The sequence below is a fragment of the Epinephelus lanceolatus genome, chromosome 8 (assembly GCF_041903045.1).
Source record: "Epinephelus lanceolatus isolate andai-2023 chromosome 8, ASM4190304v1, whole genome shotgun sequence".
Classification (NCBI taxonomy): domain Eukaryota; kingdom Metazoa; phylum Chordata; class Actinopteri; order Perciformes; family Serranidae; genus Epinephelus; species Epinephelus lanceolatus.
In genome coordinates this window covers 43,060,408-43,073,724 of record NC_135741.1, presented here as the reverse complement: position 1 = coordinate 43,073,724, position 13,317 = coordinate 43,060,408, and the positions used below count along the sequence as shown (strand labels likewise).

General features: G+C 41.2%; 1 protein-coding gene across 7 annotated transcripts in view; it reads left to right on the top strand.

Annotated features, from left to right (window-relative positions):
• LOC117257669 (mitochondrial carrier homolog 1-like) overlaps nt 1-11,184 on the top strand; it is a 32,543-nt gene extending 21,359 nt beyond the window's left edge. For 2 of the 7 annotated variants that reach the window (XM_033627930.2, XM_033627925.2), the window contains 7 exons: nt 2,031-2,082; nt 4,319-4,378; nt 4,467-4,578; nt 7,883-7,930; nt 8,014-8,081; nt 8,388-8,463; nt 10,969-11,184. In XM_033627930.2, coding sequence (XP_033483821.1) covers nt 2,031-2,082; nt 4,319-4,378; nt 4,467-4,578; nt 7,883-7,930; nt 8,014-8,081; nt 8,388-8,463; nt 10,969-11,043 — 491 coding nt within the window. In that variant the 3' untranslated portion in view covers nt 11,044-11,184. The remainder of the gene's footprint in view (nt 1-2,030; nt 2,083-4,318; nt 4,379-4,466; nt 4,579-7,882; nt 7,931-8,013; nt 8,082-8,387; nt 8,464-10,968) is intronic. The other 5 variants (XM_033627928.2, XM_078170332.1, XM_078170331.1 and 2 more) reach the window with 5 other exon arrangements.
• Nucleotides 11,185-13,317: the final 2,133 nt, after the last annotated feature.

Below are 13,317 nucleotides of genomic sequence, written 5' to 3'. Positions count from 1 at the left end.
CCTCCTGATCTACAAAAGTAGTGCCACAGCCAAAACAAGTGTTACAAAAAATATTTTCATTACTGATTTGTTGTGAAGTTATTTTTTTAATCAATAAAATGTCCAAGGTGATGTCTTCACATGTCTTGTTTTGTCCATCCAGCTAAAACCTAAAGATATTAAATTTAACAATGACAACAAAGGCAAAAGCAGAAAATCCTCACATTGGAGAAACTGAAATAAGTGAAGGTTTGACATTTTTTTATCATTCTTAAAGCCACAGTGTGTAGGAATTTCTCCCATCTAACGTTGAAATCATATGTTGCATTCAAATGGAGAGCGCACTCTAGCACCTCACTGTTTCAAAGGCGTATTGCAACAACGGTAGCCGCTGTGTACCAAAAAGCTATGATGAAACCATCCTAATCTCGCAAGCTCATATTCTAGAATAGAAGGGACAAGGAGCGGAGTGAATGCATTTCATAAACGTCGGTAGCCTAGTGGATAGTGCTGGTGCCCCATATACAGAGGTGATGTCCTGCTGCAGCAGTCGCGGGTTCGACTGCGGCTTGTGACCATTTGCTGCATGTCATCCCCCCCACTCTCTCTCACTCCCCCATTTCAGTCTTTTCTGTCAATTAAAGGCAAAAAGCCCGAAAAAATAATCTTAAAAAAAAAAGCAGAACAAACCGCTGCACTGAAAGCTTTTATTGAAAAAAGGATGTGTTTGCCATCCTTCCTACGGGGTTTGGTAAAAGTTTAATTTACCAACTGCCTCCGTTGATGGGGAAAAAGAAAAAGATGGGACTCAGTGAAAACCCAGTGGCTATTGTTGTTTCTCCGCTAGTTGCTCTCATGGAGGAGCAGGTCAGGGAAGCGACCAAGCTGGGAATCACAGCCATGCAACTGGGAGTCCACAGGAGGAAATCCGCAAAGATGGCAACAGACATCATCACAACTCATCTCCGCTGCGCGCTGCACTTGCATGCTGGTCTGTTTACAGTGGCGTTGTGCTAGCCTACGTCATATGTTTCATTTACTCTCATTGGTTTTTCGTCTTTCCAATTGCATGAAGGGGCACTTTGAGTGACAGCTGTTGAAACCGCCCCTCGGGAATAGAGGAAATGTACAGTCCGTGTCCAGACCCATTCGCATTTTGCAAATTGGGTCTGGCAACGCCAGGCTACCACTGAACACTGATACTGATAGGGGTGTAAATCGAAACAAACCAGTCACGTCTTGTCATTTGACAACTGATAAGTGGCTCAACCTCACACACCTCATCCCTCTCCTCGCATCACTGTGCCGCTGACAGTGGCTAACAGCTGTTAGCGGCTAGCAGCGCTGGCCAGTGATTGCATTACCTTTCTCCTTCAGCAGCTCTTTCCACCTGGGAAAGGCTATCCTGATGTTGACCCTCGTTTTTTGAATTTGCTGGTCATGTTGCCTTTTTGATTCCTTTTTGCGCTTTCTTGGCCACGAGGATTCCGTCTCCCGTGATGCTTCATATGCATGATCCTGCATTATGCTCAAAGAGTGGGACTTTGTTATGCTGCAGTAGTGCCGGGGTAGTAGCGAAGTGCCTGTTGCTCCTCTCCTTCGGCTTCTGAGTCACGCAGCGCTGGCCTGGCTCTCAACGAAAACGCCAAAGGCGAGGCTGTATGTCCCTTGCTGGCGGATGTATTCTCAAGATGGCGAAATGTTATGGAACCCCTCAGACGACTTCCCCGCACAATGTACTAACAAATCTGAAATTCTCCTTTTACGAGAATAAGTCAGATTATTGGTGGAGGTAATAATACACCAATGATGACATATTTATGAATGCAGACATTGATTTTTGCCAGTAAACAACTGAAAATGTTACACAATGTCCCTTTAAACAAGGAGACCTTCCATTCATTTTGGGTTGCTTGTTTTATGTGCCATGTTGTCAGTCCGCTTTAAGCTGATTTTACAAGTGTCATTCTGGCTAAATAGAATTTGATGTCAGAGAACCAAGTAGTACACTGGTTGTTTAGCTAACTACCTGATTTGTTTTCCTTTGGCAGTGATGTCAGTGCGGTGTATGGCCCAGTTTGTTGGCAGGGAGCTCAAGTATGGGTAAGACTTTGCATAATGCTGCAGATATGCCACAAGGTTTCCTTCCTTTCCTTTGAAAAGTTCAAATCTTAACAGTGTCTGTAACATTTAAAGATAATTATGGTATTTTTCAACCTGGACCCTTTTTTCCTCTGTTTTTGTGATTAATGGAAATGGCAATTTTTGAAATTGGTCCAGAATTGTGAGAGAGTGCTGCTGTGGCAAAACAGACTGCAATATATCCACACATGCAATTGAGCAAATCAATTTACGTCCATCAAGGGGCCATACACATGCCGGGTCTTTAACCACCGGGAAAATGAGAGGTTGGGTGCTGGGTACCACCTTTGTCTTGTGTCTTGTGTTAGCTTTCAAGAGCACAGTGGCAGGTTGTGGCTGAGGTTGCTAAGCAACCTTAACAAGCACCATATCATAACCTATGTACCTGAAATCCTGAGTGCAGAACTGATTTTCTTCCAGGCGCTGTTTATGTGTAGGCCTATTGTCAGTGGGACAGATGTAAAGTTCTGGCAGCCCTGCACTAAAATGATCAACAACTTCTTTATTTTTACCACAGACTGATATTCACAGAAGAAGGTACAGATGTCTGTTGGCTGTGATGGGTTGGTCCTTGTCACAGAAGCTGAACTCTGTTTATCTCAGGGTGCAGCTGTAGCGCCCAGAAAAATAGGCACTGTGGAACATGTGTGCATCGCAATGCCGTCTCTCTGGTGTTTTAGTGTGCCTGCTGCGCATCTACATTGGAAAAAAAACGCGGCATGTGCAGGGCCCCTAAAAGTGCTTGTTTTTGCCACTGACAGGCTCAGATTGGTATTTAAATCGTCTAAAAACATTCAACCTTTGTACAGATGCATCTCAAAAAGTCCGAATATCATTGAGAAGTTGTCTTTTTTTTGCCAGTAATTTAATTCAAAAAGTGAAACTTTTATACATTCTAGATAGGGCTGGGGTGATGGGTTGACGTCGTCGACGTCAAAGACTACGTAAATACTAGACTTGCACCGATTAATTGGCAGTGCTCGGAATCAGGCCGGTGTTCACGTGATCGGCCATGACCTGCGACTGGCCGGTCAGTCTAAAATATGCTGATTTAAAACGCCGGTAAAATTCCAGGCGCGCCGCATGATTGACATCGTGTAACCTCAGCAGCGCACACACACGCACATGTGCAACTCACAGCTTGGGCGATGTGAGGAAGGGGACTTCAGGGACACACTGGTTTGGATAGGACAACTATGGAGCAAATGATTCCAGCCAGAGAATCAGGTTTGAGAGGATACTTTAATTTTCAATGCAGGAGGTTCACAACAAGTGTGTATGTGTGTGGTTCTGTAATAAACAAAAGGAAAAATAGCTTTACACTCAATTCTTACAAATATGGCTTCTCACCTTAAAGCCGCTACAAGGAACTTTTAACTGGATATGCAAAAGTCTCTCGTTTCTGCTGATGTCTGTGCGTGACCTACAACAGCAAGACCAGAGACCATTGGTGTGAAGATAAGCTATTTCTATATAGTGTATATCCATACCTTTAGGAAACTGTGTCCTGGTCCGTCCCAGGACGAAGCGATTTACGGCACTCAGACGGCACACGTCATCTTACCTAGCTGCTTACATTAACATGACCGAGATGAGTCAGGAGAGGCTTTAGAAATAGCCGAAAAACCACAGAGGTATCTCCTAATCTGAGGCCAGCAGTCCCATTGACAAAAACCAGTGTAAAACACAGAAAAATTAGATTTTTGTTTAAAAGCGGTGTTTCGCTGGTGTGGTTTGGTGTGTGGCTGCAAGGAACAGTCACAGCTCAACTTTTCCTCCAAGGTCTTCAGAAGTACAAGCCCGATGACTGAGATTCCTCATCCAGTTAAAGGACACGTTTTAATAGAGCAAGTTTCTTGTACAAGGTGTATAAAAAAGAGGCCAAAAAGGTTCTAAAAACTGGACAAATACTTAACTTGCGGGAGCTGCACACGGAAGTATGAGAGGATTCCACAGTATTGTCATCATATTATTGCCAATCATGAGAGGGCATAAGGAGCACAGAGCAAAACAAATCTATACATCTGTCACCTGAGACACAAAAATAGTTTAAAGTTTGGCAACTAGCAGTTTATTCATGTAGGATGGCATCACTAAAAATAAAAAGCTGTTTAAAAACACAGCTTGTTGGCTAAGCGTAAGCTTTTTCAGATTTCACACTGCAGACATTTTTTACATGTTTGTGTCACTTTTGCAGGGGGATTTTCAGCTGCATTGTCAAGATTTTTAAGGAGGAGGGACTTGCTGGATTCTATGTGTGAGTCACACTTATAATTTTTACTCTTCATTGGTAGATTTTTTAGTACATAATGACCTTGATGTCTGACCTCCATCAGTCTATGCAGTGTTTTGTGTGTTTGCAGTGGTCTCGTACCTCATGTGGTGGGAGAGGTCCTCTTTCTGTGGTGTTGTAACCTCCTGGCCCACTTTATTAACACCTACGCTGTGGACGAAAATGTGAGTCCATCACCTTTTTAAATGCTACAGGAGAGAGTATAAGAAAGACAACAAGCTATGGCAATCAATACCATTTCATAGTCACACAGTAATTTACTTACTCATAATACTATTGTATTTACAAGGATATTGAGCACATTAAAACACATAATGTCATACATAAAGTGCCAAAGGTCTTGCATTTATGAGTGGAGTAGCTGCTTTTGAAGCAGTCACATCTAAAATAGAACAGCCTCTACTGTGCCTTCACCTCAAAAAGACAGATACTGGCTCATATCATCATGAACAGTATTCAGTAGAAAACTGAACAAAGGCTTGAATAAAGTAGGCTTTGGAATCTCCAGGCACATCACAATGTGATCAGAATTGAGTTATTACACGATTATCAATGCATCTTGATACGTCAAATTTTTTTATTTCTATACATGATTTATTTTCTCACTGTGTGACTACTGGCTTTAATACATAGTGTACTGTATTTGTAATCTTACTATATAATGATGAAAACTCTGTCTGTGTGTCCGTGGGTGTGTCTGTGTGTGTCTGTTCCACGTTTTTCTCCTCACTGACTTGGTCAATCCATGTTAAATTTGGCACAGTGGTAGAGGGTCATGGGAGGATGCGAATGAAGCAATAGTACATCAATTGGCCAAAAGGGGCACTATAGCAACCGATTGAAATGGCAAACTTTGAATGGGCATATCTCATGTCCCATATGTCGTGGAGACATGAAACTTTGCACAGAGATGCCTCTCCTCATGAGGAACAAATTTGCCTTAAGAACCCATAACTTCCGGTTATGTAGATTTTCCGCCATTTTGAATTTTTTTGAAAAACACTTCAAATCAATCTCTTCCTAGGAAGTTTGACCGATCTGCATGAAACTCGGTGAACATAATCTAGGGACCAATATCTAAAGTTCCCTCTTGGCAAAAGTTGGAAAACTTACTAAAACTGAGCTTCTATAAGGCAATGACTTTAACTATCTGCCTTTCAACGTGCTACCTCAACTACTAATGTACAGTTTTAGCCCACTAACTATCCCACTATTGGCAATGGTACTACTGTACTTTCAATAAAGCAGTCGTACTATCAAATTCATAAAAACTCTGTCTGAATACATTGCTCTTCTTAATGGGTTCAGTTGACTATTTAATCTGCAATTTCCTATGACCTGTATCCCAAACACACACCATGTCAAACTGTACGTGGGCAACTGTGCACTCAATGGGTATGGACTAGTGATCCATAATTGAATAAACCGATGAACTAACTTGCGTACAGCATGGCTCATGTCCAGGTCTCTTTTCCATTCAACTTCATAGAAGCCAAAGTGCTTCTATACCTGAGCTTTTAAACCAGTAGGACTGTACGCATCTGTGGTTGCTCAGCTACCCCACTGTAGAATACTTATGGTGGAGTAGTGTCCAGTGTTTGCATACTGTAATGTTTCAGCAGAAATAGTATGCCATTCAGGTACTGTTGAATAATAAATGGTACACGACTTTTTTTATTTTAAAAAAAAATAATTGCAATAATTAGAAAGCACTGTAGGGCCTGTATCCACTTAGCTTTTTTTTTTTTTTTTTTCGTTTCAGCAGAAAAGTGGTGGCAGGGTGCTGGGGAGCGGTTCATTCCAGCACTTCATAAAAAAGCGCTGCAGGTGCTGTTTTTATGAAGTGCTGCACATGGATTTTGTTTCTATGACAACAATATCTTGACACTAACATTAAAGCTATAGTGCGTAACTTTTGTCGCCTCCCAGCGAATAATGCGTTATTACAACTAATAAGCCGGCGGCACTTCCATGTACACAGAGTAACACTCGCCACACACCATACACAGAGTAACACTTGCCTTTGTGGTAGGATCCACTTCTGAACCGTGTCTCGGCCGCTTCTCCGCCATGTTGCTTTCTCTTTCTACCTGCGCTCTACCTCTTGCTATGACACTCTCCGCTCTTCCTCCCCCTCCCTTCTTGTTGTGAGGAAGCATTTCCTGTGCGCCAGCGCGGGAATGTCGCCGGTCGACACACATACTAAAAATTATATATATTGAAAAATACAGCGAGATGTTAGAGGAGCCGATCGGCTTAATCAGCATTGTGTCATCTCCTCTAGTAGTGGCTTGGGTGAAACAGACATTTACGGACCTGTAGAAGTTATGCACTATAGCTTTAACCAGGTAGCTAACACAACACTACATTAATAGACGGTCGACACAGTTAACTTAAAGCTTACAAAGCGAACAGTGATAAAAGCATAACACTTACCAGCGACATCCAGTGTCCGCTGGTCGATCTGCTCCCAAAAAATGAGCTTTTCTGTCTTTGTTGTGGCAGTAGACAGTAGCCTAGCTAAAGAAGCGGTAGTGACGTCACCGGCACCTTTCTGAAATGTTTAGAGATTTTAAACTCATAGCACACAGAGTGGCTGTGCAAAAAGGCTGTGGTGCTTTTCTCTCTCACTTGCTCCTTAAAGAGAATAAGTGAAAAAAGACACAAGTGCTGAGGAAAAAATGCTGTGTGGACACAGGCCCTTACAGACTCCTGTAAGTAATAGCAAAATGGGGGGACGCTGTTTATTGTTTATTGGATGGATCCTCATTAGCTGCCGCCTTGGCGACCGCTAATCTTCCTGGGGTCCATAAAATACATAAAATATAACATAAATGATAACATCCAAGACACTTACAACAATAACAACAACAATAATACACATACATACACACACACGCACACACACACACACACACACACACACACCAATTATATATGCATAATATAATATATTAATAACACTATAATTATACTAATACACTATAATAGCACTAATAATACCATACATTAGTAATATATTTTCAGTCACTACCATCATAATAATAATTCTACCAATTTCAATATCAATAATAAATTCCCAGTCATATAGTCTGCTGCATTAGGTGAGCCTTAAGTCATTTTTTAAAACGGCTTTGTTGTTGATTCTCAAGCAGTGGAGAGCAGCCTCTCTGCTGCACCGTTAGCTCTGGGCTTTTATTTATTTGCACAGGCCACCAGTTGTTATTTGAAACTTTGCCATTGTTTTACTTTTGGCATTTGTTTGAGCAGTAGTCAATTTCAAAAGTTAGAGCAGATAAACAAGCACGAAAAATGCTACCAAGTCTTTTTAGTTGTAGGAAGATGAGATTGAGCTAACTTAGTTTGAATAAATCTGATGGTCTTGAATCTTAAATTGAATTGAATTTCCTGTTGCATGTCTTGCAAATGAAGAAACCTTCCACCTCTGTGCTTGTGTTTGCGTTGCAGTTCAGTCAGGCCTCAGCAGTAAGAAGCTACACTAAGTTTGTGATGGGTGTAAGTTCAACATTCAAACTGTTATTTGAGATGTTTCTCATATGCAGCATTTCTTCATATTGATGGAGTGTGTTTTTCTCTAGATTGCAGTGAGTGTTTTGACATATCCATTCATGCTTGTGGCTGATCTCATGGCAGTCAACAACTGTGGGTGAGTCACTCCTTCAAACAGTACTACATTCACCTTTTAATATTCAGGGACATTTTCATATAGATGTTCATATACATGACTGATGTAACATGGAGTCAGTTCTTTCAGTCTTTTAGCTTGCACCTAAGATGCATAAGGAATCACTATTTACTATTCACAATAGAGTTTTATTGCACTAAGAGCTTAAATAAATAAAATGTGATCAATCCAAATGACTGAGAAATGTCATTTTACTCACACTGTATTTGTAAAATTCTGGCTTCCGTCCTGTGCTTGTGTCTGATTGGCTGTGATTTGTGTTGTCAGCTTGGCTGCAGGTCTTCCTCCTCACTCTCCCATCTTCAAGTCATGGCTGCACTGCTGGAATCACCTGAGCCACAAAGTAAAGTCAAGCAAATGCAGTGACACCACATGACACAAAAGTCAGGGCTTGAAATCCATTTTTTTCTGTGTACAGGCACTGGTGTGTGTAGCTTTCAAAATGACATCCATAAAAATATTTTACAGGCAACAAACAATCTTTTTACTGCACCATTTGGTGTTTATGTTCTCTTTCTCATCACCAAAATTTCAACAAACCTCTGAAGAAAAACATTTATTCACTTAGAGATTCTTAAATTAGGGACATATTTAATGTGTTCCAATATTATTTGAGCTGACTTTCCCAGTGCAGTAATGTGCAGTGAAACTACGTCAACTTTGATATGGTCATAGGGACATTTCGAGCAGTGCTGCTGAAACGTATTGTACTTTTTGGCTGCTCCATGTACCGGTACATAACAGCATGAAGAGACATGCATCCAAGCAGCAGTGTTTTTCAGTGCTGCTGTTGCTCTGTGCTGCTCTGTCACGTCTGTCCGTGCACTGTCAGTGTCGTCTTCTCACGATCAATGTGTGAGAGTTGGCAGCACTGCTTAATATATGTTCTGTACTGTGTTCTGTGGACCATTGCATGTGAGCCAAGAATTACATGGACAGCTCAAATATTACGTGCACTACTGTACACGTGCATACACGTGGCTTTTTAAGCCCTGAAAGTATTTTTCAGCCTGAATCTTTGGCTTGTAGATTTGCCTGTTCTGACCACGCACCAGTCAGCTGCCTGCACGCTGCTGTGTTTATATGTGTGGCTGTGGGTCTCTGTCTGTTTACTGAGTGTGCAAACTAGACAAGTAGTGCTAAAGAAGAGAAGGTGGTCTTCACCTGCAACATTCAAATTAGTTTTGATCATTTCATGGCCTTTGTAAAAAAAAAAAGTAGAACTTTATCTCGAGGTAAATCTTTGTGCAGCAATTGCAGTACAAAGTAGAAAAGAGTGTTAAGATAGAATATAAATTAAAGCTGCATGCAGAGATGAGCGGGACTTCGCACCTTCCTGTATGTTATGGGTACTGGCGGGAAGCCTGTCGATGCAGCCATGCATTCTGCGAGCATCTGACCCACATGGAAATGACGTATTGCAAATTTTTATTACTTCTGTTTATGTAATGTGGTGTTAGAATATGCACTAAACATGCATTATGTTGCTGCATGTTAAGTGTGGGACCACACAATGTAAAATTCATGTCAATCGAAAGGTTGTTTGTCACACAAGACCTACTTCCAGTTGCCATTAGGTGATGCAGTTACTTTGCCTCAGTATTGGTGTGTTGATGTCTAAAGGCCAGGACTCTTATCAAGCATGTCAAATATGGAGTAGATTGGACAATTCAAGTCACAACAGCTTCCTGCTTTATGGCCACCACGCCATGGCAAAGTTGTTCCACAAAAAAATCAAGATTTTAGCAACTTTTCGTCATTAAGGTCTCACAGTTGTCTAGTGTTTGGAGCCACTTCAGTTTCACTGTGAATTATGAGGACATTAGAGAGAGAGAGTGGTGAATAAAAACACACTAAGCCAAAGAGCCACCACACAGCTACAAACTCTCCTTAGCAGCTAACCCAGTAGTACAGTCACATGCACGACCCCCGAGCAGAAGAATGACCTGCTGCACGGTGAAAGACTCTCTGGCAGCTAAGCCAATAGCACACACAGTCACGGAACACACAAAATTTAATTCAAAGTCGATTTGATTAAATCTCCAGAAGTTTGTTTGAGTGCAGCACCTGTAAATTGCAAAAAAATACACTAAAATTGCACATTAAATTCAAAATGGCTGACTTCCTGTTGGGTTTGGGATATACCTCCAAGACGCTTATTTTTAAGTTTTGGGATGTTATATGTGCCTACCAAATTTCACATATCTAGGCCAGTGGTTCCCAACTGGTCCAGCCACGGGGTCCGGACTGCTCCTTCGTCATTAGTTCAAGGTTCACACAGTTTAATACACTCAGCATCATTTTGGCGTTTAGCCATGTCTTTGAGCTAGTCTGCTGTCTCTGTCTGTGTTAGCTACTCACTCTACAGCAGGAGACAGCACTTGAAAATAAAAGCTCTGTGTTGGAAATTCACTGCACTTAAAAATAAAGTGTGTTTGTTTTTTTACCCAGGCCCTAAATATCAATAAGGTGCAAATCCAAAATTTACACAAAGCCAAAATAATATAAAATATGACCAATCTAAAGACAATAGCTGTTATTTAAATTAAGTATTGAAATTTAACTATTTATTTTCAGTTGGGGTACTCATGGGGGTCCATCTTTAAATCTTTACTCTCTGTTATATTGTTATGAGTATTGGAGGGGCGATGTTTTTTCTAAGTCAAGAGGAGTGTCTTGCTTTGTTTGAACAAGTGAAACAAGGTTCAGAACACCCCCATCCCCCAGTTGCTTTCAGAGAGTCCCTCAGTTTGACCAGTTTTTAAAGGCTGATTCTCATGTGTTGGATTGAAGTTTAATTAATTAGTATTCCAAAGGATTTACAGTTAATATGTGTCCCATCCTTCAGGGTTACCTCTTCAGAGGATCCAGCTTCTTTTTCCGTCGGGTGCCTGTGACCTCCCAGCCCTGCATTGAGGACTGACATCATTTTCATCATCCTCCTCATCCTGCTCCCAAACATTTTCCAAAGACACCCTCCTGCCTGTCAGCCTCTGCTGCTGTCCGCTACACAGAGACTCAGCTGACAGAGTGCCAATGAACTTTTCCCTCCAGGAGCTTTAGTGGAGTTCACCACAGAGGTGTCTCTCTCACAATGGATTCATTCAGCTGTTTGAATCAATTCAGCAACTACAGCATGGTTTTGTTCTTGACTGCAGTGACCAGATGTTGGGAATGTGCTCCAACTCTGATTCATGGCTACTTCTCTGTAGCAACAGCTGCTGAGGCTCATGGGTACTGCAGTCATTAATGCTGTCACACAAACCAAACATTTACAGCTGATGGCCATGACTCATATATTGCTGTATTCTGTGTCTGCGTTGAAGGGCATTAAGTTTAACCCTTAAAGGACCAATTCACCAATTCACTTCTAATCCCTTAAAGTTAACATGACAGCTAACCATGAGGCAAAACATGTTCTGTGTTTTGCAAGCATTAATGTTTTTTTATTGAGCAAGCCAGGCAGCCATAGATAGCAGGGCAGAGTTTTTAAATCAGTCAGCACTGAAGCTGCATGACTATGCAAAAATAATGTCCCATTGACAAAAGTTAATACAGGCTTGATGTCCACTGGGTTGGATCACACATGTGAAGAGTGTTTCACAAGAAGTCATACATGAAGTACACGTCATTTGTAATTAGGAGCTACAATTTGCGTACAGTGTAAGTACACACTGGTATTGTTCTTTTGAAGTGAGATGATGTAACTTTTGCTAAGTCATGGCCACAAATGTTGTTGTTGTTCTTAATTTTTCAAGGTAGTTGTTTGAAAGACATCATTATGAGGAGACGTGTCAAACTAGGGACATCAGAGGTCCTTTTTATCAAGCTAACTTTGGCCCCACAAGGAAACTCCCAGCTGGGAGCGCTTTGGAGGCACAGCGATTTTTCAGCTGAGATGTTTTGGTTGCATCTGGTTGCTAGGTTTTTGAAAATCTGTGGAAGTAAAAATGTCAGCACAAGGTAGAGTACTTACTCTGGATGAAGGGAAGGCTACATCTACAGGGAGAGAGGACAGAGATGCTGGTCTTTGAGAAGAAACATATATGAATATGTATACAGTATGTATATATATATATATATATATATATATATATATATATACACATATATATATATATATATATATATATATATATATATATATATATACACATATATATGTATATGTATATATGTATGTACAGTACAGGCCAAAAGTTTGGACACACCTGTACTGTATGTATATATACAGTACAGGCCAAAAGTTTGGACACACCTTCTCATTCAATGCGTTTTCTTTATTTTCCTGACTATTTACATTGTAGATTCTCACTGAAGGCATCAAAACTATGAATGAACACATGTGGAGTTATGTACTTAACAAAAAAAGGTGAAATAACTGAAAACATGTTTTATATTCTAGTTTCTTCAAAATAGCCACCCTTTGCTCTGATTACTGCTTTGCACACTCTTGGCATTCTCTTGATGAGCTTCAAGAGGTAGTCACCTGAAATGGTTTCCACTTCACAGGTGTGCCTTATCAGGGTTAATTAGTGGAATTTCTTGCTTTATCAATGGGGTTGGGACCATCAGTTGTGTTGTGCAGAAGTCAGGTTAATACACAGCCGACAGCCCTATTGAACAACTGTTAAAATTCATATTATGGCAAGAACCAATCAGCTAACTAAAGAAAAACGAGTGGCCATCTTTACTTTAAGAAATGAAGGTCAGTCAGTCCGGAAAATTGCAAAAACTTTAAATGTGTCCCCAAGTGGAGTCGCAAAAACCATCAGGCGCTACAACGAAACTGGCACACATGAGGACCGACCCAGGAAAGGAAGACCAAGAGTCACCTCTGCTTCTGAGGATAAGTTCATCCGAGTCACCAGCCTCAGAAATCGCAAGTTAACAGCAGCTCAGATCAGAGACCAGATGAATGCCACACAGAGTTCTAGCAGCTGACCCATCTCTAGAACAACTGTTAAGAGGAGACTGCGCGAATCAGACCTTCATGGTCAAATAGCTGCTAGGAAACCACTGCTAAGGAGAGGCAACAAGCAGAAGAGATTTGTTTGGGCCAAGAAACACAAGGAATGGACATTAGACCAGTGGAAATCTGTGCTTTGGTCTGATGAGTCCAAATTTGAGATCTTTGGTTCCAACCGCCGTGTCTTTGTGAGACGCAGAAAAGGTGAACGGATGGATTCCACATGCC